Source organism: Lathamus discolor, chromosome 6 (assembly GCF_037157495.1).
Source record: "Lathamus discolor isolate bLatDis1 chromosome 6, bLatDis1.hap1, whole genome shotgun sequence".
NCBI lineage: Eukaryota > Metazoa > Chordata > Aves > Psittaciformes > Psittacidae > Lathamus > Lathamus discolor.
In genome coordinates, this window is record NC_088889.1 from 38,178,448 (window position 1) to 38,204,010 (window position 25,563).

At 43.0% G+C, this 25,563-nt stretch overlaps 3 protein-coding genes across 6 annotated transcripts; 2 read left to right on the top strand and 1 right to left on the bottom strand.

Annotated features, from left to right (window-relative positions):
• Window positions 1-316: 316 nt before the first annotated feature.
• ZC2HC1C (zinc finger C2HC-type containing 1C) lies at window positions 317-2,970 on the bottom strand. Of its 2 annotated transcripts, none has more exons than XM_065685137.1 (3): window positions 2,856-2,970; window positions 1,178-2,381; window positions 317-518 (listed from the first exon to the last, which is right to left on the bottom strand). In XM_065685137.1, the coding sequence occupies exons 2-3, from the start codon at window positions 2,372-2,374 to the stop codon at window positions 348-350; spliced, it is 1,368 nt and encodes a 455-aa protein (XP_065541209.1). In that variant the 5' UTR covers window positions 2,375-2,381; window positions 2,856-2,970; the 3' UTR covers window positions 317-347. The 2 variants fall into 2 exon arrangements, with proteins under 2 accessions (XP_065541209.1, XP_065541208.1); XM_065685136.1 differs by having other exon boundaries at window positions 1,178-2,393.
• Window positions 2,971-3,259: 289 nt separating this feature from the next.
• On the top strand, window positions 3,260-4,383 carry ACYP1 (acylphosphatase 1). Its single transcript, XM_065685138.1, has 2 exons — window positions 3,260-3,411; window positions 3,808-4,383. Exons 1-2 carry the CDS (start codon window positions 3,328-3,330, stop codon window positions 4,021-4,023), a joined length of 300 nt encoding a protein of 99 aa, XP_065541210.1. The 5' UTR covers window positions 3,260-3,327; the 3' UTR covers window positions 4,024-4,383.
• A 220-nt stretch (window positions 4,384-4,603) lies between these two features.
• MLH3 (mutL homolog 3) lies at window positions 4,604-25,561 on the top strand. Of its 3 annotated transcripts, XM_065686096.1 has the most exons (13): window positions 4,604-4,689; window positions 5,420-8,771; window positions 12,306-12,404; window positions 13,045-13,115; window positions 14,083-14,187; window positions 16,245-16,317; window positions 16,969-17,040; window positions 18,016-18,124; window positions 21,399-21,558; window positions 22,756-22,779; window positions 22,981-23,062; window positions 24,297-24,448; window positions 25,079-25,561. In XM_065686096.1, the coding sequence occupies exons 2-13, from the start codon at window positions 5,486-5,488 to the stop codon at window positions 25,148-25,150; spliced, it is 4,305 nt and encodes a 1,434-aa protein (XP_065542168.1). In that variant the 5' UTR covers window positions 4,604-4,689; window positions 5,420-5,485; the 3' UTR covers window positions 25,151-25,561. The 3 variants fall into 3 exon arrangements, with proteins under 3 accessions (XP_065542168.1, XP_065542170.1, XP_065542169.1); XM_065686098.1 differs by lacking the exon at window positions 24,297-24,448; XM_065686097.1 differs by lacking the exon at window positions 12,306-12,404.
• Window positions 25,562-25,563: the final 2 nt, after the last annotated feature.

Here is a 25,563-nt window from a genome sequence, read left to right on the forward strand (position 1 = left end):
CAGAAGCTCTCCAACTGTTTTCAAGAGTCGGGTCCCCCCACTGAAGGCTGGAGTGTTTCTTCGTGCTCAGCTTCTGGCTAGTCCAGTTTAGTAGCGTTCGATCTTTTCTAGGGTCTCATGAGCTGCTGCTGCTGCATGACTGAAGGACTTGCTAAAGGAGCTGATGGGGTTTTTCTTGTTCCAGGTTTGGTTCCTGTTGCAACTTTCTCATACAAAGCAGTCCTGCTTAAAGAATAAACAAACTACTCTTGCGACCGTTTGGAAACAACTTTTCCACAGCAGAACTAGTTTAATACAGTAAAAGCAGAATGACGAGTTATAAGTAGACAATTGGATCAAATCAGCATCTACAGTCGGGGCAGGGAAACATGAGCTGGGGTTTTGATGGGAGGCAGTGAGGGGACTTCAGACATCTTCTCCCTCTTGCCGAGGACTTGTGGCACCTCACAGGCCTTATGCATGGTCTGGATGAGAGCTGCATGCTTCTGTTTCCAGGCATACTTTCTGGGTGGCTTGCTCTGCAGAAGAGAAAGGCAGTCAGAGCAACTTCCACCACCAAGGGCCTCCATTCCCAATCTTACATTCGGGGCCCAACCCAGGTCACCCATCCCTGGGCATTCCCCGTTGATGTAAAACACTTCCTGGGAAGCTGAGTCGCACAGCGGAGAACAAAAAGACCCTCGCCAAGGAGGATTTGAAGGAAATACCGATAGAGGCATCAATACTTGGAAAGAGCTTGAGTATAGCCAGGAAAACAAGCAACAGGGCCAAGGAATCAGAAGGGGTTGCTGCAGCTGCTTTGCAGAAACAAATGCATGTTTCCATTGCCTTACTTTTCACAGCTTGTGTTACTACCTGGGTTTTCAGTCAGTTCCTTGCATGCCTCAGAGCTTTACTGTGGCAGACCCAGTCTGCATCCTGACCATAGCAAGGAATGAGCTTTCGCCAGGAGTACACCCATGATGCATTACAGAGACAAGTGAGTTAGGACCCCAGCACCCTATCTGTTAGATTTAAAATGGATTTATTTATCCATTTGGCAAGCACATTTCAATAACTGCATTGTATCCCTTAGCCTTTTGTACACGTGAAGGCGCTTGCGTCTCGTCAGATACTGAAGCAGAAGGAACTTGAGCAGTAGGTGTGGATCAAGGGAGGCAAAAGGACTGCATGTTACCTCGGGCCCCTTCGAGTCCTTCAGCTGCTGATACTTTTCCAGGTCTGTGCCCTTAGCTCTGGCCTTGCTGGAGTCAAACACTTTCCTCCTGGAGCCTTGGATTTTGCTGCAGATACTTATGTGCTTCTCAAGCCTGGTGCAGAGGAAGTTACGTCCACAGATGCTGCACTGTCCAAGCTTCCCCTGCTCCACAGCACTGCTAGGCTCCATGCGTAGCACCTTTGTGGGTGGATGATTACCAGAAACTTGCTCTGAGATGGCAGAGGGAGAAGAGCCACATTTTGGGGCTGGCTTTGAAGAAGAGGCTAAATCCTCCATTGGTATGTGGCCTTGAATTTTGCTGTTGCTGGCTACCAGCCTCTCCTTGTGTTTCCCCGTAGCCAGCTCCTGGGGGCAGAGGGTGGTAGCAGGCTTGAGGATAACAGCCTCTGCAGACTGCGCCCCATGCAGGACCCCATCGTCTGGCCTGACTGCACCTCTGAAGGTTTTCTCTTCAGGGTACTTTGCAGTCATTTGCTTATGGGTCCTCTCCGCTTCTGGGTACCTTCTCTTCGCCGTCTCATCAAGTTCTTTCTCTCTTTGAATCCTCCTAAGCGACTCTATTGTTCTCTCCAGCTTCTCTCTGAGGAGGGCCTTCTGCTTTTGGATGTCCTTTTCCAGCTTCCGTCCTTCTGCCTCCAGCTTTTGGATGCGGGACAGCTGCCCCCTGTATGGGGAGGCTGACTGTTTAGGTTCAGCTGGACAAGGAGAGAGCACTGCAGCTGGCTGATACCTCCCTTTGCTCATTGAGCTAGGGCTGCTGTTTGCAGCTTCTTCTGTGTATGGGCCACTTCCAAACCGTGCTCTGTTGACCACTGGAACACTCCTATCCTGCTGGTGAACAATTGGTTTCAGTGGGTATGCACGGTCCACTCCTTCTTTCCGCCTGGCTACTGATCTAGATGGTGGAGTCCTGGTCTGGCTGGTGTTCTGCAGTCCGCCTGAACAGGGATCTCTGTGCCTGGATGTGTACCGACTGTTTTCTGGGGCAAGAGAATACGATTGTCTTTGGCTCTTGCGGGCACAGAGATCCTTTAAACCTTCCTCTTTGCCAGGTACGGGTTTATGCTGAAAGTGGCTCTTCTGGTGTTCCAGCTGGGAAATGGGAGCAAGCTTAGTCGCTCCCATTGCAGAATCCACTGGTGGAAACGCAGCCATTCAGTGCCTGGGAAGGAGTCTGAGGTTAGAAGCAAAGTCATTACAGACTATCTATCTTCTCCAAGAATGGACACTTTTTCCCCCCGACAGTCTATACCCGGAGGCTACAGTGGGGGGCTATGATAAATGTTCGCAAAGGTTTGTAACTCTTCTGCATTCCGTGCATCCTTACACCACTTCCATCCAGCAATCTCCCATGCTGCCAGTCCCAGTCGCTCATGCAGCCAGAAATAACGTATGATGCTGTTCTCCTTGCCGTGTGAGCCCTGCCTTACCCTGGTGGCCGCTGGAGCCCGCTGTGCCGGCAGAGAGCTGGCAGCGCTCCCCAGAGGTATTTCCCATAGCGCCCCCCTTCAGGTCCGGCCCTGCAGCGGTGCCCGTGTGGCTCCGGTAAAGCTCAGCACGGGCTCCCCGTGGCTCGTTCTGCCCCCTCCCCCGAGGTGCATGAGGTGCCCTCACACACCGCGGGGCGAGCGTTTACCTGCGGGGCTGAGCGCTCCGCGGGGCCGCCGGCGCTGCCACCTCTCCCGCTTACAGGCCCGACAGCGCCGCAGGGACCCGGCGCGCCCGCGTCCTGCCCGCACGCAGGGGGCAGCGGTTGCCTAGCGACAGGCACGCGGGCGCGCTCCTGCGCCGCTCCGGCTGGCGGGCGGGCTCTCGGCGCCGAGCCCCTCCCACTCTGTTCTCCGGAGAGCCCCGCCTCGATGGCGAGCAAGGGCGGCTGCCGGGCGAGGGGGGCGGGGCGAGCGGGTGTGCATTATTCATGAGGAGGTTAATGAGGGACCGGCCCTGGCTCTTTATTGGTCCCAGGGGAGAGCGAGGCCACGCCCCCAATGCCGGCCGCGCCCCCAGTGCCGGCCCCGCCCCCAATGCCGGCCGCGCCGGCGCAGTAGGGCTTGCGGCAGTTGCGGCTGCCGCGGAAGGAGGCGAGGCTTGTCGGCGGCGGTGTCGCCATGGCGGAGGGCGAGGGCTTGCTCTCCGTGGACTACGAGGTGTCCGGCAAGGTGCAGGGCGTTTTCTTCCGCAAGTACACCCAGGTGCGTGGTGCGGTCCCGGGCCCCGCTCCTGCCTGTGCCTGCCAGCCGGGGTGCAAGTGCGCTCCTCTGTCAGGGCCTGGCCGTGGCCACAGCGCGGGCCCCGGCTGCTCCTGGGGTGGGGGAAGGAGGGCTTGGGGCTCGGGGCCTGTCAGCGCTGCTGGTAGCCTGTGCTGCGTTACGGAAGCACGGCTGAAAAGTGTGTTTCAGCCCCGGCTTTTAACGTGGAATAATATCGCGAGGAGTTGACTGAATGCTCTGCTGCTTCCCTCCCTGCAGCCTGAGCTGTAGGAAGCTCTCCAGGGGTCTGCGTCTGTAGCGTCAGCTCCTGCAGGTGAACGTCCTGTCACTTCCTCACAGTGTGGATTAACCTCGTTTTGCTCTGCGTTGTTTTCTCAGGGGGAGGCTAAGAGGCTCGGGCTTGTTGGTTGGGTCCAAAATACCAGCCATGGCACTGTGCAAGGGCAAGTTCAGGGCCCAGCTGCCAGGGTGCGGGAGCTGCAGGAATGGCTCAGGAAGACGGGAAGTCCCCAGTCCCGCATCAGCCGAGCAGAGTTCAGGAACGAGAAGAAGCTTGGGGCGCTGGAGCACAGTGACTTCCAGATCGTGAAATAGCTTTGCCCAGGAAGAAGCGAAATCTGGACCATGAGCTGCTCTCACAACACCTGTACTTAGTCAGGCAATTTTAATCCCTGGAGAACTTTTATTGTATTGTATTTCTAATGTATTGGTTTGTTGTGCTCTCAGTCTAACTCTCAGCCATTCGCAACGCTTTGGCAGGTGGAGGAGAGTGGGCTGCCTTTGCCGAACGGGCTGCCTCGGGGCACAGCCTCTCCTTCTGTCTGTGCAGCGTCGCGGTCGCGTGAAGGACAGCATGGGAATCGCTGAAGATGTTATTTCGTGCTCCGAATGCCTTAGGGATAATTCCCTTTGTTCCAGAGTTTAATCCTTTAGAATAAAGCTGCTTCGAGCATGTTTCTTGTGTGGAACGTGCGGGCTGCGTGGGTCGCGGGCCTTGGATCGGCATCCCGTTGGCAGTACCCGCCGTCGCGGGACCGCCCGGTGTCACGAGCCGCCGCTGTAAGGGGCGTGGGTGGACGGCGCCCCTTCTCTCCCCGCGGCCACGGTGGGGCCCGGCAACTACATCTCCCAGCATGCATTGCGCGGCCAGGGCGCCGCGGCCGCGCATGCGCCCTCTCGCCGTTGCCGTTTCTCGCCGTTGCGGGAGCCCGGCGGCCCGTGATGGGGCCGCCCCGCCTCAGGCTCGCGGGAGCTGAGGGGGTGAGCGCGGGGCGGGAGGCTGCGGGCCGGGGCGCGGGGGTCGCTGCCCTGCTCCGGCCCCGGGGCCGGGGAATCCCTGGGTGCTGCCGCAGGCGGAGCGCCAGGGCCCCGGAGAGGGCCTGCAGCCCTCACGGAGCTGCGTGGGGAGCTCTGCGTGAGGGGTGCGGGGGAGGGTGGCGTGCCCCTCGGGTACCGCCAGGAGACCGGTAGGCATCAAGGGCTGGGAGACAGCAGGTTCCCGTTCTCCCGAACGGCTGGCTCAGTGTCCCGCACCCCTTCCCAAGCGCGGTTTGTTGCTTTGTTAGACAAGTTGCGGCAGGTGCTCCTTGGCCTCCTTAACATGAGGCGTTGTGGGCGCTGAGGTACACGAGGGAGGAAGGCAGCTTTCTGCCCGGTTCTTGGTGACGCTTACTCTGCGTCTTTGATACAAATGGAAGCAGAAGCCTTTTGCTTGCGGGTTCTTTGAGTTTTGCCTCATGATGGTTGGAGTTTGGGTATGTTAAGTTTGAGAATCAAATATGTTGTTAGTAAGGGGCATAGGCACAGCATGCGGGCCACTGAGTCTGAAGGCACCAGCAGTATGTGGTCAAAGCCTAAACAGGAAAGTAGTAATCAAAAAAGCCTGAAAATAGCAGGGAAACGGAGAAAGGTGTATTTATGAGGGCAGTGCAATAAATTAAAGTTTTTTTCAGGCTTGCATTTCTTTTATTTTGCTTTTTTCCCCACGCAGGTTGCTGTTCTAAGGAGCATGGAAGAGTGAGCTCTCTGCAGTTTCTTCAGTTCCTCATCCGATGTCATGATCGAATGTTTGGTGGAAGATGTGCGAGCCAGGCTGCGCTCTGGAATGACTGTCAGCTCACTGGGGCAGTGTGTTGAGGAGCTTGTCCTCAATAGCATTGATGCCAAAGCAACATGCGTAGCTATAAGGGTGGATTTGGAAGCTTTTAAGGTCCAGGTGGTGGACAACGGCTCTGGGATGGGGAGAGAGGACTTAAATGCAATGGGAAAGCGGTACTTCACCAGCAAATGCAAATCGGTGGGAGACTTGGAGAAGCTGAAGTTCTACGGCTTCAGAGGGGAGGCTGTGGCAAGCATAGCCAATGTGGCCGGCGTAGTGGAAGTTTCATCTAAGAGCAGCGGGACAGCAAAAACATTTGTGAAGCTCTTTCACAATGGGCAAGCACTGGAAGTCTGCGAAGCTGAATTGAGCAGACCAAGCGGTGGAACTACAGTCACTGTGTGTAATCTCTTCCATCAGTTACCAGTAAGGAAGAAGTGTATGGATCCTGTGTTGGAGTTTGAGAGAGTGAGGCAGAAAGTAGAGGCTATTTCACTGATGCATCCCTCTATTTCACTGTCTTTGAGGAACGACGTTTCTTGTTCTATGGTGCTTCAGCTCCCTAAGACAAGAGATGTGTACTCACGGTTTTGTCAAATTTATGGACTTGGCAGATCCCAGAAGTTACGAGAAATAAATCATAAGTCTGGGGGATTTGAGATAAATGGTTATATCAGTACTGAAGGGCATTACAACAAGAATATGCAGTTCTTATATGTGAATAGAAGGCTTGTTTTAAAGACAAGACTCCATAAACTAATTGATTTTTTATTAAGAAAAGAAAGTGTCGTTTGCAAGGCAAAAAGTGCCCCTTTAAGCAGACAGGCTAGTCCTAGTTGCCACCGTTGTGGCCCAGAATTGTATGGGATCTTTGTTCTCAATGTGACCTGTGCGTACAGTGACTATGATGTGTGTCTGGAACCTGCAAAGACTCTAATTGAGTTCCAAAACTGGGATGTTGTTCTAACTTGTATAGAGGAAGGAGTGAAAATATTTTTGAAACGAGAACATTTATTTATTGAACCATGTAGTGAGGACATCAGAGAATTTAATGAAGATAATGACTTTAGTTTGTGTAATGCCCCAGTTCTGAAGCCCTCACTCCCTGATGAGAAGAGCATCCAGGACAGTTTTAAGAAAGCATGTGATGAAATTGTGAATTCCTATGAAATGTGTAACTTGCAATCAAAAGATGTCAAAAGGAAATCTGTTACTGAACAAAAATCTTCAAGTCTTATAGAGTCAAATAAAAATCTACAGGAAACTGAAATCACCCCACATCAGAAGATTGATGAACCATCTGATCCATGCAGAAACAATAAAGCAGAGATTCCACTGCCCAGCAAAGATGACACAGCTTCTAATTTCCTTATATCAGATATCTCGGAGCAGGAGCCAAAAGACACTAGCAGTTCCCAGAAAGCGCCTGATGCTCATCTGAATCCTTCAGGAAATCTTTGTTCCTCTTTCAGTGAAGGGGCCAGGTCAGAAATAAGAAAAATAGACAGTTGTGATGACCTGCAGCATTGTGCAGAGAATTACATAAAAGACATGGGAAGCCAGCAAGGCAAAGTAGTGCAGAAAAGCAATAAAGTCTGTACCTTAAATAATAATGTTACTCACTCGTCGTCTGAGAGAGGAGACTCTACTGAAGCAGCAGTGGGATCTGAAACTGTCTCTGGAAATTCACTGCTGAGGCTCTGCAATGCAAGCAGAGAAGACAGGGAAACAGCTGACTTGACAGATGATGCTGGAAGACGGGCTGTTAGTTCAGTACCATTAAAATTGTGCTCTACAGGCCTGATAACATGTGTTACACAAAAAGAGCCCCCACATGAATGTGAACGAGCAGAAATAAGTCTTGCATTAAACATGCAACATAGACCTGGCCCTGTCAGTGCCAAGGATGTGTTTGGCCACAAAGTAAATTTGCAGTCTTTAAATTCTAAGGGTGTTTCCAGTAATACAAATAGAGAATATACACCTCTTTACACCAGGGATGTATGCATAGCTGATGGTAGTGAGTGGTTACAGAAAAACACTTTGTCAGAAGAGGTGAGTAAGGAAGCAGCTGTGTCTATTGCCACCAGTAAAATGCATTATGAGACATCAGACATTTCAGAACTGCCACTGGCAACTTCTTCAGGTATTCCTCACAATAAAGTTATAAAAAGCAATAGAAGACAAATAGCTGTGCCAAGATCTCAGCCCTCTGTGAAGCTGAGCTTGTCCACACAGCTAGGTTCATTGGAAAAGTTCAGGAGATACTATGGGAGAGACAAGTGTACGCTACCAAAACCATTGTCACAGCAGAGTGAATTTGATCTCCCGGTTTTTAATTCACAAGCTAATTGTGACTTTTCAAGGAATGATAATGACCATCATGGTAACGTGAGCACTTGTGAAACTCCAGTTGTGGAAGACACAGATTCTGATACTAGTAGTGAGGTTGTTTCTTTAGGATATACTTTATTCTGCAGTGGAGCAACTTCAGAGGACAGACAAGCCCTTTGTCAGAGTCCTTTGATATTGTCTGATTACTGTCAGGTTGGTAACAACCACGCAAGTTGTAAAAGATCTCCAGGATCATTGTCATCTAAACTGTCCAGAATGAAAGGTGACCCCAAGGAATTAGAACAACTTAGTGAACAATTCCCAAGAGATTCAAGTAGAAAAGATGACTACTCTTTTGTTCCTGGACCTTCAAATAATGATTTTTCATATAATGCTTGTCAAACATACGAGTCCTCAGTGGAGAGAATGAAGGACTGTAATTACAGCGTTTCTAAGGGGGATGCGTGCTGGCAATCGGACGGTACAAGACTGGAGTCCGTGAAAAATACTGTCAGTGCATCACCGCTCAGCAGCATAGAAGAGGAGTACACAGTCTCTTCAAGCAGTATTTTATCATTACCTGCTAAAAAGGATTGTACTGATGTCATCTGTAAAGATAAAAGTACGTTAGATGGACCCTCCGAACAAAATTTGAAAGATACTGAGGCTCCCCACACAACCTTCCTAAGTAACTTGGAATTCTCTGCATACAACACAAGCACAGAGGATCCCAGGAATGATGTGTGTTGTTCTGACTGGCTGCAAGATTTTGATGTTTCATCGGGTAAGACGATTTACATCAATAAAACAACTGGACTGAGCACCTACAGCACTCCTCCTATGGCAGGATTTCAAGCTGCCTGCATTCAAGATATAACAACAATGGCTGTGAATGTTGTTTCAGAGAGCGGTAAGAGGGGTGGTGGTTGGTGTAAAAGTGGGATGAGGAAAACCGTTTGTGTTATGAAAGGTGCATAAAGTATCTTGCTGGCTATAAACCTGACAGTTTATAGCCACTGCCTTACATGTAACAGCTGTATGGAAAACAGGAAAATGTTGGAAACTATGGAGACAGCAGAACGTTAACCTTTAAGATATTAAATGTATTTTTTAATAAAACAGTAAAAAGAAATGTCAGCAACTTGTCAATTAGCAGACAGCTGCCAAGTTTCCACCAGGCATAATGACATTTAGGATCATCACAGTTACATGTAAGTGTCATATGGAAAGTGAGAAACATACCTCAAAGTAAGCCTACCGGAAAAATATTGTGGTTTTAACCATTTTGTCCTAACTAAGGACTATGTTATTTTCCTAAGAATCTGTTGTTGCAGAGAGCCCCATGTTAAAATGATCTTTTTTCAACCAGCGTGCCAAAGTTAAAACAACCCTTGAAAATGAACAGAAATCTAACTCTTTGTTGAGAATGTGTAGGCTCCTTTCTGCAGAAGGCTGTTCCTTCATACTTGGCTTTGTAGGAGCTGTGGTACAGCATCATTGGTGGTTCAATGGTGGAACTTTCCAGGGCTGAGAGGACACTACACTGTAGTGTTTTTTTCAGGTTTGTGGTGTCCATGAGCCCTCATTGATATTTGTCAGGTTTGGATTTCTGTGCCTTCCTGGTCTGGCTCAGCAGAAACGTGTCTTTGATAATTTTTCCTTCCATATATATGCATCTGTGTTCTAAATTGTTCTTCATTCCATCTGTAGTGAGCGAAGATGCAGTCATTCCAAATGTAGACTATATTTTCTACTGCATAATTTGTTTTGAAAAAGCAGTTTGGACTTCTTTCTAGATGGTTCTCCTGTGACATATTTGCCTAATCAGTCATGATAGATGATGATTGTGTTTTGTTCCATTTTTGTCTGACACTTCCTGGTGCAGTAGGTGTTTCAGTTGTTAAGCTATTCCCTTTTAATTACAAGAATTTATGCCAATAATTCTTAATATTTATTGTGTTCCATTGAAGTAGATTTGTTACAAGGTGAAGACCATCTCTGTTTCTATTAGGTAAAACTACTTGCAGGTGCAAATATATGCTCCTTGTCTAACACTTTTAATTTCTGTGGGTTACCAATTTCAGTTGCCCATAGTGCTATTTACTAGAGAGCCAAAACACTGAGATGTGGAGCTTGACTTTCTGTACAAAATAGTTTGGATAGTGCCTTCATTTTTATGAAGAGAATACCTCACATACCCTTACAGCTTCAGATGATGTGTAGTCTGTAGTCTTTGAAGATGTATATTGTGTTGCATGTCCAATGGCAATATTCTTTCTTAGCCTTATCATTGGTGTTACTCCCCATTGTATCAATGGTGCCACTCTTTCTTAACTCCACCAATGGTGTTATTCTTTGGTGAGATACATGCAGCTTTTTTAATTTTCTTAGGTTGAAGGTTGGACCTCCGAACCTTCACACAAGGTGTTTGAACTGTGGCTAGACCCTATAGATCTTAAATTTTCAAAGTTCAACAACCATGTTCTTTCACATGTTTTCAAGCAAATTATGTTCATTCTTTTATAGCCATAGGAATAAACATAATTATGTCCTCACACAGCATTCATGTCTCTTGAAGTTGAGCACTGTTTTGGCCTGCTGTTAAGGCCTAGCAGAGGGATAATTTCTGCACTTGCTATTGTATGCTTTCATTTTGCTTTTTAAAGAAGTATCAGTAACCCTATGGTATTGACTTAGAATTTCACAGCTCCATGATTTATTAATAAGAGCATCTCATACACAAGTTTAGGGAAATTACGTTTGTTGGTGACAGGTGGAAGGAGATACGAATAATGCATATCCTCTTTTACATGTCGGTAATGGCCATCTGCCATCTTTTGCCATGTACTCAACAGAAATGCTAGATTTTGAAGGGTAGACTCAGGCACCTTTGTACTGGTTAAAATGATTGCTAGAGGAAAACTTACCAAGCTTCATTTCACCATCAGATGCCTTTTTGAATAATCTAATGCTATTCATTTGTAGTAGGCTAACATCCCAGTTCCACTTGGTCTTCATTGTTACGCCAGTTGTGTTTGCATTTATAGTTACCTTTGTTACATTATTGACTGATGTATCATTACAGTAGTATGTTTTAATGATCTAATTGGAGCAAGTGAAAATGGATACACAAATATGGTAATTGTATGTGGTTTGCATGTATAAAGTAGGTACATTATTATCCTCAGCACTTTTTCTGACGTTACATGTCAGAAAAAATTGCATTAATAACATCTCTGCCAGCTTCAAATTCTCAGTGGCCTTTGGACAAGAGAATCCTAGCTTTATGAACAATGTATGTCCTGAACAAGGATCTTCCCTGCAACAAGAAGCAGGGAGATGACTCTATTACATGTATAAAATACTGGACTTCTATTCATATAGACAATAGCTGTTTCTGTGAACTTGTGAGAGAATACCTATCCATGACAATATCAAAGGTCTGTTGAAGTCTGAATGTAGCAGCATTCTTCAATTTGCCAGTTTGCTAGGATCCATATCAGGCCATCTTCACTTCTGTTCTGGGGTTTGTGACGGTGTGATGCTGAGTTACTCTCCCCATGCTGGGCTGCCCGTTTGGATTCTGGAAAGGATTCTTGGTCCCCAGGGTACACCATCATTGGTCCTTACTGGAATAGAGCCGAGAGTCAACAGCCTACAGACTGGTCTAGGATCTCACAGAGCCTTTTTACAGTGAGCTTATCAGCACGCAGCTGGTTTTCTTTGGCCTTATCACTCTGCCGCTTTTCCTGAATGCACACCCTTAATTTCTCAGTAGAAAGGAACTTTATTGATTCATTATTATTTCACAAAGAATAGAAGTCTGAATTGTACCAAAGGAAGGGTGAAATGTTTACCACTGTGCTGGAAATCTGAGCCACTTTGCTTAATAATCTTGATAACAGTGCAAGTTTGTAATATCATTAAATCATTTCTGGGTGGGTAGGAACACACTGTTAGGCTAACACTGGTGTCTCATGTGGTCTCACTGACTTGTAATTTTCAGTTTTACAAGATCCTGATAACTGTATAAAGTATCAGTGATAGACTGACAGTTTTACCACTCCTTAACAGAGAGAATTCAAGAGTATTTTGATATCTGACAGACTCCTATAGGCCTCCTCTTTCTTTGGGGATAACACTTCTGATTGCACTAATTCTGGAAATAATAGTTACATGTTTAAAGCAGCAGGAAATTTTAAGGACAGTCCTGCAGAAGGCACAGTAACATTTAAAAATACATTTCCTGATGCAGGTGTGTCCGATAATTCTCAACTTTTTACATATGTGCTGTTCTTCCTAAAGGTTAGATTGCAAAATCTGTGGGATTCTCTAATTTGTGCAGGGCTGAACACATGCTCATTTACGAGAATGTAACAATTGTACGGCTTTTTGTAATTTTGCGTGCTGTTGAATCTGCAGCATTAATTTATATTGTGTTTAGGCATTCAGTTCAGGTGCCATCCGTTTAGAAGTGAGATTGTGCTACCCTTCCTTCCTAGACCTCGAAAAGAGAAGACTCTAGCAAGCCGGGATCTGAGAGGTAGGGCCAGTTTTCCAGGACATGGTGTTCTGTGGTGCAAACAAATCAAAGAATTCTCCCAGATGTCCCAACAGGAACCCAGAATTACTCAAGGTCTGTTAACAATGGGACCGTGTGAGTCATCTCAAATCTAGAACTGGGAAAAAAATCTTTTAGGGTTGAAAGCAGGTTAGGGGATACTTATTTACAGGATGAAATACCCAGTTCTTTGTTGAATTATGTCAGCAGTTTGAAGAATAATTGCCTACTCCCCTCTTTGTACTCGTTCCAACCTCGGAATGTGAAAAATAGCTTCAATCCTCACCTTTTTTTTTTTTGTGGTGGAAAGGATGAAATCATCTTTTTGGTATGTGGCTTTGTCCAGAGGAAGTGGGTAGCTAAACAGGTCTTTCTTTCCCTTCGCTGCACACCCCCCCATCCATTTCCAGGGCCTGTTGAATTGTGCTGTAGCATGTTTAGGAGTCAGAAAGCTGCAGTGTCTTTCCTAGTTAAAACAGACTTCCATTATTTATTTGTACATTCAATCCTTTTTATGAAGAAAAAAGCCCCGTACCAACTTGTGTGAGGTAAAGGTACCCAATGCACCTTTGCACCTTCTGTTGATGGACAGTCTCTGTGTTATCTGTGTGGTCTTTCCTAGATACTGAAGGGGAGTCTCTCCAGTCATTGCTTTCAGAATGGGATAATCCTGTTTTTGTTCCCTGCCCAGAGGTAAGTGTTAGCTTGCATCTCATGCTAAAATAGCAATTATTTTAGCCTTGTGTTATATTCTGACATGGGGATCAAAATTGCAGATATTGTAATTGTTGCATATAAGTAATTCAGTGATATCTTAGACTGTAGACTTTCTTGTTATATTTTTATAGACTGTTCATATGTAAGTCATTGTTCTGGTTTATTCAAAGTCAGAGAAGCAGATACGAGCCTAATCTTTTGCCTTATGTCATTTCAAACGCAAAACATTATTGTAAGCTGTCTTTCCCTCTACAGAGATAATAATCTTAAAAGTTTTTGGATGGCAAAATTGCAATATAGTGTCTGTCGTCTTTGTGGACAGAGCTTTCTCATCTGGGATGCAATGAGTCTTAAAAGTGCATTTTACTGTAGTTGTTTTTATAGCTTGGCAGGATTATAGCATGTGAGAGGGACACAATGTTTGAGCTTTTACAAAAACTTCCTTTGTTGTCATGAGGCAGCATTATCTTCAATCATCATGTTGTGTGTGTGTAAACATACGTATGTAACCATGTCCACCTGCAAACAATAGGGATGGAGTAGCAAACCACCTGCTGGTGAGTTTCTGAAAAGGAGCCATTCTGTTCAGTTGTTGCTGTGACGTGTACTCTGACTCATTTCAGGGTAATACATCTTTGTAGTGCAATCCATTGAGACCCCATGTAAGCTGAGAATTAACTTCAGCTTTTGTGATAAGTACTTGAAATCAGCTGGATGCATTGAAGTTAGTAGGTAATATCCAGGTGGGAAGGTATGTGAAAATGGAAACAGGGATTGCTGAATGTTATCTTTAGCTAGTGCTGTTCTTGTGGAAGCTTGGTTTGTCAAAATTCAGTTATTTCCATTTTTTCTTAAAGCTGGTTTGTTTGGGGTATTTTGTGTTTGTCTGGGGGTTTTACAAAATCCTTTATAGCTTGCTTGATCCATAATTCTGTTTTTACAGATAGCCATTGATGTGACCAGCAGTCAGGCTGACAATCTGGCTGTGAAACTTCACAACATCTTATATCCTTATCGTTTCACCAAAGAGATGGTTCATTCAATGCAGGTACAATATGATCTACTGCTACTTTTCACCTGCAAATTCCCACTCAGGAGATGCGATTTAGTAATGTTTCTGACTGGTTGGAAAGAGGTATCCAGGGAAATAGTATCCTTAATTTTCACAAGCACAAATGGCAATTTTGGTTGCTGTGTGAAAATAGCAGACACGTGTCATATCAGATCTTAGTATCATCTCATGGTTGATCACTTGCTATCTGCAAGTGACTCTAAAATTCCGTGACTGTATGGTTGAATCAGATCAAGAGGCAGCCCTGTTACCGCTGCTTAGAAACAATATTAACTAAATGATATTTCAGTGGGCAGTTTTCTATATTTAATGTAGGCATTTGTATAGTTTGTATTCTCCTGAAATCTGTCTTCTGTGTCCTCCACTTTTATTGACCTTAGAAATTTTATTCTTCAGCAGAGTGATTTCAGAAGCAAATCCCAGATTTCATGGAAAGACTTAAAATTCTACTATAAGATTTATGTCTGCCCTCAAAAGTGGTTCTTAAAAATGGCATCAGACTGTCAAGTTTAACCGTTTTAAGTGCTTCTTTATAAAATGTTTTAAGTGTTAGCTTAAAAGCTGATGTAAATGTATAGCTTCAACTTACATTCTTTGATGGTTTGCCTGGATAGAAATGCTGAAGTGGATTCTTCCCATCTTCCATCCCAATGACAGAAGGCCTGCAGGCCCAGTCAGCATTATTCTCTTGGAGTCAGGCTGCTGACCTTGAGATTGCAGGTTCTGACTATGTGGGGTATGGTAATGTTGATCACCAGGGTGAACAAGGATCTAAATGATTCCCTTACTTATGTTGTGTGTGCAAGAATAATAGGAATAATTAACGTTATTACAGTAAACAGGTTATGTCTCACAAAGACAGAAGAGGAAAGCTAGAAAATAGAAGGTACCATTTTTCTGTGCACTCATAAGAACTGGTTTTTAAAACTTACTGAGTGGTTCTGTGATTAACTTTACTTTGTGTAATGTTTTCCTTTGTATGTTTTTAAGAAGTTAAAGCTAGAAGAAATTACCACTTCCCTTCACTGAAGAAGCTAAATACTGCCTCCAATACCCTATAGCAATTTTGAGAATCTCTCAAAAGATCAAAAGCAAAAACTGTTGCATCATGATACAGGAAAAGAATAAAAAGAATCATTAGCATCTTCCATCCCTGCAAAGAAATAGGATCATCTATTCATTTTTACCTAGAAGGTGAACAGTGCACAGTGAGACAGAGAATTCAGAGTGAGCTCTAACTATGTGACTTGAGGAGAAACTCCTCCCACATCTATTGATTTAAATCTAGCAATAAGATACTGAAAGCATTGTGCATCCCTGCTCAGTATACCCTGTAGCTCTGGTTTATTTCTGGTGCTTGAGGGGAAGGAGTAATCAAGTCACAGGGGCAAATTCTACATCAGAAAATGAGGAAGGTTGAAAAATGCTTCCTGGCTCTTACAGGTGATTAGTCCAAGTCCTTCAAGACATATCAGGTTAAAAAGGTTGTTTACATTCTCTTTTGGTGATACCAGCAAATCAGATACTCAGAGTTGTTTTGCATGGCTTTAACTCCCAACTCAAGGAGGCTTCTACATGACCACTTCATCTGTTCTGTGAATTTCCAGCTCTACCTTAGAATGATTAGAGTGCTTTCCTTTATGATTCTCTTCGGGGGAAAAAAAAATAATAATCCAGAATTATTTTATTGAATATTTTGAAGCTTTCTCTTAGCTCCAGACTAAACTGTTTCATGACCAGTTTATGGTCATTTGACTGTCTGCCAGTATTGTCTTTTAACTTAAATAATTACTGTCCTTTCCATATTTTCCCCCCACTGTTTATAAAGAATAATTACATACCTTCACAGTCTCAGTTTTGCTAGGCCAAATCCTTTAAGCCTTTGTGATTACAAAAGCTGTGGTTTCCACTCTCCTCCTCATCCTATTAGCTCTTCGTTGCACTTCATCCATTTTGATTGTCGTCTTCTTTTGTTTACCTTCATTTAAAAAATAGTTTACCACTGGGTAATGATTTTTCTGAGTATCTTACAGGTTCTTCAGCAAGTGGACAATAAATTTATCGCTTGTTTAATCAACACTAGGAATGAAATGGATAAAGAGGCAGGTGAGAATGGTGAGCAACATGAAGTTCCTATCAAGCACAGTTAGACTGCAGAGAGAGCCCTGTCCTTGTTTCTATTTCTTCTTGCCTTGGGATGATATTATGAGTAGAGAAAATGTTAGTCTTCATTTGAAATTTCCTGGATCTTCTTTATCTTTATTTTGGACATTGTTGAATGTTCCGAGTGCCTTCAGATTAGTGTTATAAAAATAGATTGTACCTAAATCATGGATATCTTTCAGACTGCTCACAGTATCTATCTGGACATACGCATTGTTGAAGCTTACTGAAGCTGTACAAAAAAGGCATTCAAAACCAGTAGGTTTTGTAACATTTTTAAAGATTGTATTAAACAGACCCATTTGTGGGCAACCTCAGGTCTCATTCTGAAGTTAGATGAACATGTCAATAGACAAGAGTTCCTGACTCAATCTTATTACCTTAATTTAAATGCCAGTTTGGATCACTACATTTCTGTTCTGTAGTGAGTGACTTTATGTTCTGCCAACATAGCTTCCTCCTCACTTTATTTCTGGAAAACTGGCTGATAGTTATCTTCTAAACGTGGCCTCTAGGGAGCAGTTACTCTTCCTGACCTGTGCAGTTGTCTGGTACGAAGGTGCCTGTTTCTCATCTGTTGTGATACATTTTTAGATGGAAACCTCTTGATTTTGGTGGACCAACATGCAGCTCATGAACGGATCCGCTTGGAGCAGCTTATTGCAGGTGAGGATTCAGATCGTCTTAGGAAAAAAAAGATAATCAGTGCACAGGAAAGTCCATATGAGCCATCTGGAATATATGGAACCAATGGGATATTCATTTGTCATCTTTATCCTGATCCCTAGGAGAATGCAGACATTCAGTATCTGTAGCAGTCATAGTATTGGCAGCTGAGAATTGTTACAGTGTTTCCAGAATTAGAAGATACCGTTCTTACCCACAGAACGATCAAACTAAAATAATCCTGACGTAATGAAAGAGCAGGAAGACTGATAGGAAAAACAATGAAGAGGAAATAGAGCAACATCAATAAGATTATGTGGTTATGCTGTGAAGAATAAGACGTGGTATGCAGAGTAAAGAGCATAGTTCATTGGGTTCCTTTTTAGCTGAATACTGTGCTCAAAGCCTAAAATTTCCACAATCTGAAACTGTTTGCAAAGGGATAATAGTCTTCTCTGTGAGCTCATTAGCCATTGGTTTCAGTGTTAAAAAGCACAATAGTCATCCATCAAGTACTTAAAAATCATTGACCTTCTCTTTCATCAACAAACACTACACAGTTCATGCAGAGAGGGTTCCCAGAACTCTGCTCCTTTTGGTCAGGTACTGAAAAAAAGTTAAAGACTGAAGGGAGAAGTGCTTAATGAATAGTATCTTAATGCCATTTGTATCAGACTTTTCTGTGGAAAAAATTGTTCTCTGTGAGTTGGACTAAATATATCAGTAGGTTTTTTGCTATTTAGGGTCACTCTTTTTTGGAACTGGTGGGAAAAAACAAAGTGGCATTAACCAGCCCTTCCCCAGAGACTAGATGTCTAGTTTATGACATTCCCAGTCCTCCGCAAGTTTCAGGAGAAGGCATTCTGTGGTCACTTTTTAATCCAAACAGGGATTACTGCCAAACCGTAGGGTCATTAAGGGTAATGCCTGGGTAAATATTCTAAGAGGGGATACTTCTAAACGATTCATTCACAGATTCCTATGAGAAGGAAGCTGCAGCATGTGGCAAGAAGAAATTACTGTCTTCCTCCATCTCTCCCCCTTTGGAGATCAAAGTTACAGAAGAGCAAAGAAGAGTTCTACGGTTAGTAATAGCCAGTGGCTCTAAACTTTTGGGGATCGTCTCTTGACCAGGAAGATCTCTATATATTGCTGAATTAACATAAAGCTCAGGAAAGAATCTGTTGACTCTTTCCTGAGCTGAGACCAGTTAGCTATATCTGTGCTGGGGAAAATAGATGTGCTTCTCAGGCACATTGTTACAACATCTCATGACAAAACCATGTGGTGTGCCATTTCTGTACCTCAATATGCTGTGGTTTCCCTGGGAAAGGAAACCTTCACATGTGGGCCAGAAGAGGGCCAAAGCTGTCTCCAGTAGATGCTGCTGTCTGGGGCTCAGGACTTGGGAGTGTGCGCTGGAATGCAGTGCCCATAGTGACAATCTAGTCAGTGATTTAACAGGCACTGTTTGAGAAAAGAAGGATGGGCTATGGAAAGTTTGTATTGTGAATCCTTCAAAAAGGCATTCCTTAATCCTAGGTACCTGCCAAGAGTAACTAATGAACACTGTTTCCCAAATGTTTCAGGATGGTGACCTAGCAACTGTTAAGATACTTTTGTACTGAAAGAGTTTAGATACAGTTTGTTGTTGGATTATCGCAGACTTATTGGATGCTAATCAAACTTTTTTCCCCAAATCCCTGTCTCATCTGCCACGTGCATTTGTGAGGTTTTTTTCCCTTGCATTATTCTTCATTTTCAGGTGAGGCTCCATCTTAATGTTCAAAGGACTACTTCATTATTCTAAACCTGCTCTTGTTACTCCTGTGGCAAACTCAGCAGCTGTGAAGTCACTCCTTGTTAAGATTGTTGCCTGTTATAGGGATATACTTGTTTGTGTAAAGCCTTTTTTGGGTGTATTCCAATCATAACAGTATCACTTCTGTATCCATTTGGTGTATTTGTGTGAGAGTGACCAATACCAGAAATTCCAAAGGAAAGTGTGAAGCACCACTATGTTCCACCTGCCCTAGGGAAAAATACAAGAATGTACATATTGCTGTTCATAGTAATATTTGAATGCCTTTGTTGTTCCCACCTCTTAATGATGTTCTTGCTAACATCACAATATTTGTAATGCCTCTTGTCCATAAATTATTTTTGCACTCATCTTTGAATGTCTCATTTCTGATATCTATGCTTGAGACTGGATGGCCAAAATTTAATTCAGTATACCAAGTGAGGGCTTCCCATTGATTTGCACCAGAGCTTTGCAGTTGTGCCCGTATTTTCTGTCTATAATATCAACACCTGATATTTTGACTGCTTTTTTGGTTACTGCTGCTTGCATGAACTGCTTGCTTATTGAATGGTCATGACAATTAAAGAGTTGTCGTCTTTTAATTATAACTATTATTGCTGTTTATGTAGAAGCCAACAAAATATACAAAGAAATTAAATTATTCCTAATAGTTTACATTTATTTGTCTTTGGGAGCAGTGAATTCAGTTTTTCTGTCTGTTTTTCATTACAGCTTTTTCATTTGTTCTACTGATTTACTTCAGCATTTTTCTACTTAAGTTCTGATTGAGTTCAACGTTGGCTTTAGTCTCAGCTGACCTAAGTAATTTTCTGCTTGACCATGTCTCTTCTTTTCCACATCATTAATAAACAATAATGAAGATACAGATCAGGACTCATGTCATGTTGAACACTGACCATCTGTTGCCAGCATACCTTTTCTTCTGTAGTGTCATGACAAATCTCTCTATCCATGACAACAAAAATCTTCTCTATCCATGACAACTTTTTGCATTTGCATTTCTAGCTACTTTTAAGAGGTCTTTATTTGAAAGACCAAATAGTTTCTGTGAGCTAGTTTTCTTCATCAGCTAAATCACAAACATACTACAAAAGTCAGTACTATAAAGGAAATGAGAGGCATGGATTTGTTTTAAGGACACTGCTTAAATTATGCATCACAGTGGATGCTGCTTGTGATTTTCAGTTATCACCCAAGGTGATGCAAGAGGGTTACTGGTGCTCCCATATACTGATGCTGCCTTACTGGTGCTTTTAGTGTGCTGCTCTTCAATTTGTCAGTGGTTATTGGCAGCTCATCTCTTTGCAATCACTCCGTGAGATTATCCTTACTAAAAAGTTATGAAGTACTGTGTAAAAATAGGAATTCTGTTATTGTGTGCTAGATTGTTACTGTGTGCTAGCAGAGCATGATTGTATTCTGTGGTAAAGTTGGATGTAATGAGATAAATTAACTTCCCTAAAAGACCTTTCTTTTGAGCTATACTTGCTGTTTAATAGGTCAGCTGAACCTCTGGTTCACCTGCAGCTTTGCTTCTGTTATTTGTCTGCTAAGCACTGTAGTAATGCATTGTTCTGGTGACTCTCTTGAACTTCCTTTCTTTAACCCCGTAAAAAGAAAAGAGAAAAAAGCCTGTTTGACTCGAATGGCTGCTTGGATTCTGTCATTTCACCATGATGGGATTTTTCTGCCTTTCTCTGCTCTTGCTGAAGGCTCTACATTTCTTCTTATTTGGGGTGGAATTGCACAAGTCATCTCCATATGGAGGCTAATCATTGTATTATTCTCATGACTGACTTTAGTAAGTGTAGATTAGCTACACTTCAACAAATCTGTTCTCTGAAATTAACCTTCAGCACCTTCAATTTAAGTGACTATTCCCTGAGTTAATAAACTATGTACTATTACAGTTGTTTTCATTTTGGAGGCAAGTTCTCATCTGACAGTGAAGTCCTGTTTTTGTGTGTATTTTTCCATCCACAGGATGACATGTCAGGTTAAGTAAAGGTCATTCTTTCCTGGGTTCTCTTTGCTTAATGGGATGTAAAGTTCATTAAACCATCATAAATTTCTTACTATATTTTTTTTCATTGTAAGTATTTGTTATTGAATTGATATAAGAGTTTGTTATTGGTGTCAGTTGAAATCACAAATTTTTAGGTTAGACTTAAAGGAATCCTTTTGCTGTGTAATTTCAGTGTCTAGAATGTTTGTGCATTGAACCAGACCCCTCGTGCATCTTTAGAAAAGATAGATTTATAGATTTAAACATAGAGTTTCTCTTCACATAACACAGGAAATTTTAGATCTTGTGGTTGTGGAATATGAAATATTTCAGTTGACTGGAGTGAAAAAATGTGGCTGCATGTAGGCTAAAAGGGCAGAATTACTAGAACCTCATGATGCATGGATTTTGAGATTAGAAACTGTTACAAGAAAAAACATGTATGTGGACTACAGAAATACTTATGTATGCCATGGAGACAGAGCTACGGTGGTTGATTTCTCTTTCCTGATTTGTTTTTTCCCTCAGATGCTGCTACAAAAATTTGGAGGACTTGGGTCTTGAATTATCATTTCCTGAGACCAACAGGTCTTTGATTCTAGTAAGGAAAGTGCCACTGTGTTTTATAGAAAGAGAAGCCAATGAATTACGACGGAAAAGACAGCCTGTCACTAAAAGCATTGTAGAGGTCAGTTGCTGATACGAGTGAAATAATTGTGTTACTGGGTCTTGTTCTGTATTAATGGCCCAGGGTATTAGAGTATCTCTGTTATGAGGGAGACAATGGCTGAAGTCCCTTGTCAAATGTGGGTGCCATCCCTTTTAAGTAGCTAAACAGTCTTTCAACTGAAATCCCTGAACTCTAAAGAAGCAATAGGAAGCTGTTCCAGAATTGGACTAGTGGAGAAGCTAAGAAAAAGAGTATGTAGTACAGATGTTTCAACAATTTACAGCTCATGAATGCTTGAATGAACAGTGTAATGATTAATATCGCTGATACAGAAATGCTGTTTGTTAGGGTTTAAAGTTGTTTTCCTGAAATCTCTACATTCACAATGCAGCTTTCTAAAAGCTCTGTTCCAGATGTTCTGAAGTTGGAGAAAGAAATTGCTGAACTGATTACTTGCAGTTTCCACTGCAAACAGTTCTCCACAATCATAACTGCTTCAAGAATTGCTTAAAAATTGTTTCTGGAGTACCATAACCAGCCACCAGGCTGAGCCATTGTGAGCCAGGCTAGTCTTGCCATACATCTCTTTTAATATGAAAAGAAGAAACAAAAGAAGATGCTTCATCAGATGACATTTTCTTTTCCTTGTTACAATTGGGAAGAACTCAAAATTCATTCTTTTGGTGTGATTTGGGAGCCAAGAGCACTAAAAGTGGTAGAGGAGGGGATCAGGTCTGTGCCTCAAGAGCGTTCATTCTTAGCTGATGCCTCAAGATCTTGTGAGCATTTTGGCAGATCTGTTCTGCAGTCTGTTTTATTTTAATTAGGACTAGTAGGACATATTCATGATTGATTATGAATTCATTGCATTTTAGACACCAGAAATTAGCTCCACATAGACTGTTATCCAAAGGAGAAAGTGCAGCTATTCAGAGATAACAAATTCATTGCATAAGAGTTCCATTATACCCATTCTACAGATAGGAAACTTGTGCAGAGAGGAACCAAGTGATTAGTGCAAAGTCTGGTAAGATACTTGTGAGAGGTCAGGACTTGCACCTAGATCTTTCACACTGTCGTCAGTGTACTCTCAACAGCATATTTTTTCCTGGTTCTGGCAGCTACACAGTAAATTACACACAGATTAGGACAAAGCAGGGTATGGGCAATGAAAGAGAGAAATAGCAACTGATGATACTACTTTTTTCTTTCCAGGAGCTTATTCAAGAGCAGGTTGAGGTGAGTTGCCATTCTCTTTTCAAGTTGACTATAATAATGCAAAGTTTACTGCATGAACCAAAGGGACCAAGTGTGTTAAGACTCAAATGAGAGAGATGGAATCTACTAGCTTTTCCTCAATTTTAGTTTCCTTTGTGTTACAGTTCTTCCTTTTTCTTATATTAAACGGAAAGTAAGATGATGTTCCCTTACTACTTTTAGCTAGTGCAGAGCACAGGAGGAAGAACACAAGGGACACTGCCTCTGACGTTTCTGAAGGTGTTAGCTTCCCAGGCCTGTCACGGTAGGGAAACTATACTTTTCTTCTCTTTTATTTCTTTTAACCCTTTTTTTCTCTACACAACGTCTTCCCTGGGGAAGTGGTTTCAAATGTGTTTGCAGGAATTCCAGGATTACAGACTGTGTAGGGGTGTCTACATAGTGATGAAGAGATAATGTTATGGTCAGCACTGTGAGGGACAAGCAGTACTGCTTTGATTTATCCGTGTATGAGCCTAACGTGATTTCCAGCCCTCACATGAAACACAGATAGAATAAAGTTCTGAGACAGATACACTCATCCATGTGAGCTCTGAACCATTCCAATAACAGCTCTGTGAAGGGGCAAGGGGAGGTGTTGGAATCTGCTTGAAAGCAAGCAGGAAAGAAGACTTAGACACTCTACCCCAAAAATCATTTTTTACTTCATATAAGTATCAAAAGTACTAGTTTAAGTGTGCCTGGGATCTTTAAAATATTTTTGGAAGGAGTGCAGTAAGAATTTACATCTTCTAAGGGACTATGCCTTTCCAGTACCTGGAAGTGAGCACTTCTTACAGGTGTAGACTGCAGTAGCTCTAGCTTCTTGTGGCAGTTCCTGTGCCATATAAAGTATTAACAAGATTATGCTGAAGGGGTAAACATAATCCAAAAGCATCTATTTTCACTGCATCCTAGAAATGGCAGGTAATATATAAAATATGAAATATATTAATATTTTTATCTAAGAAAGTCCCGTGGCTGAAAGGCCTTGTGTGTCAGTGAAAGCTAAAGATTGCAAAACCGTCTGAAATGACTCTAATGTTCTGTTTGGATTTCCTCTGGATGCCATTAATTGCTCACTTGTAAGAAAGGATTTATTGGCAGGGCTAGCATCCGGTCTTGGAATTGATGCCTGTCAGTGGCTGGCCCATAGAACCAGTAAAACCTATGGAACTGATGTTAGCCATCGTCTTGGTTTCATACTTCTTAATTTGTGAACTGGTTGTGTCTTTAGCCATAACACACACACAATTAAAACCAAAAAATCTTACCATCCATCAGGCTTGGGTTAGGTGAAAGTTTAGGCCATAGCAAGCTGATACTTACACAGCAGGCTGGTTAATTTTGCTAAGCCAGAAGTCTGCCATACTGCAGCCTCTCAGGTAATCTTTGGGAGCTGCCTTGTTTTCTGTGAAGAGCACAGTGTGGACGGAAGGCTGCTGGGATGTTTGCATCCTCTTTGGCAGCACCTGCAAGAATTTGTATCTTTTTTTCAGGTGCTATCAAGTTCAATGAGCATTTGACTTTGGAGGAGAGCTGCAGGCTTATTGAAGCTTTATCATCTTGCCAGCTTCCGTTCCAGTGTGCTCATGGAAGACCTTCCATGATGCCTCTTGCAGACACAGAACATCTACAGCAGGACAAGCAGGTACTGCGCAGGACACAGATATACCTCTGATAATCCACACTCCGGATTAGCAGAGGCATGTCATGTATGCATGTGTTGGAACTAGAATGGGCCAGTTTGAAACCATCACCGCTGACTTTATCTTACTTGAGTATTTTATACAGCTGTTATCTATAAAATAAAACTTCAGGACATAAAACCTCTGTCCTGCAAATACTTTAGCAAGGATCTTACCATACTGCATTTGAATAGTACATTGACTTGAATGGCATCCACCAATCTTAAGCAAATACTTAGTGTTAGCAGGCTTTAAGTGTAAAACTTGGAAAACATAAATTCTGATACTCTGCTAGTGGCAAAGAAAGATGCTAATTAAACAAACACCTACTTCCCCGAAGTTTAAGATGCTATGAAATGGGGGGAAAAAAAGAAAAAATAGCAACATTAAAAAAACAAAGTCACTACTCCTTCCCTTTTGCTATTACTGTGCTATAATAAGTTATGAAATTGAATTCTCTTGAAAGTCAGGTGGGACTTTGAATTAGATATTAAAAACCCTTGGAAATTACTCTATTGGGGTGAAGAGTATGAAAGCATTGAAGCTTATTTACTTGGTTATGATTTAATGCTTCTTCATTTTCCTTCCTCCAGCCCAAGCCCAACCTGGCTAGACTGCGGAAGATGGCACGGGCATGGCACCTCTTTGGAAAAAAAAGAGCCTAATCAAAAAAAGCAGACTGTAAGCTGCAACCACCTGGCACTGGTGTTGGTAGGAGCCAGGTCCCCCTGTTGTTCAACCTCAGTGCCCTGTGTGGAGCTAAGTTTCTGAGCCAGTGCAGTCACTGAAGTTCTGCTCCAAGTACTGACCTAAGCCGCAGAGACCAGCCAGGAGAACGTGACAGGATGCCCACCCTTGTAGCCTGAAGAAGTGTCTTCACATCGAGGAACTGCATCATAAGCCGGCACCTTATGCCAGTGCTTGACATAAGAATTTACAGCCATTCACAGTTACTAAAGTGCTTTTTTTTTGTCTGCAAACGCAGCACGATTCTGTATAAGAGAGACTTTAATTTATTTTATAGTGCTTTGGAAATGGGTATTATTTATTAATAAAATAAAATGAACACAAAGCTCTC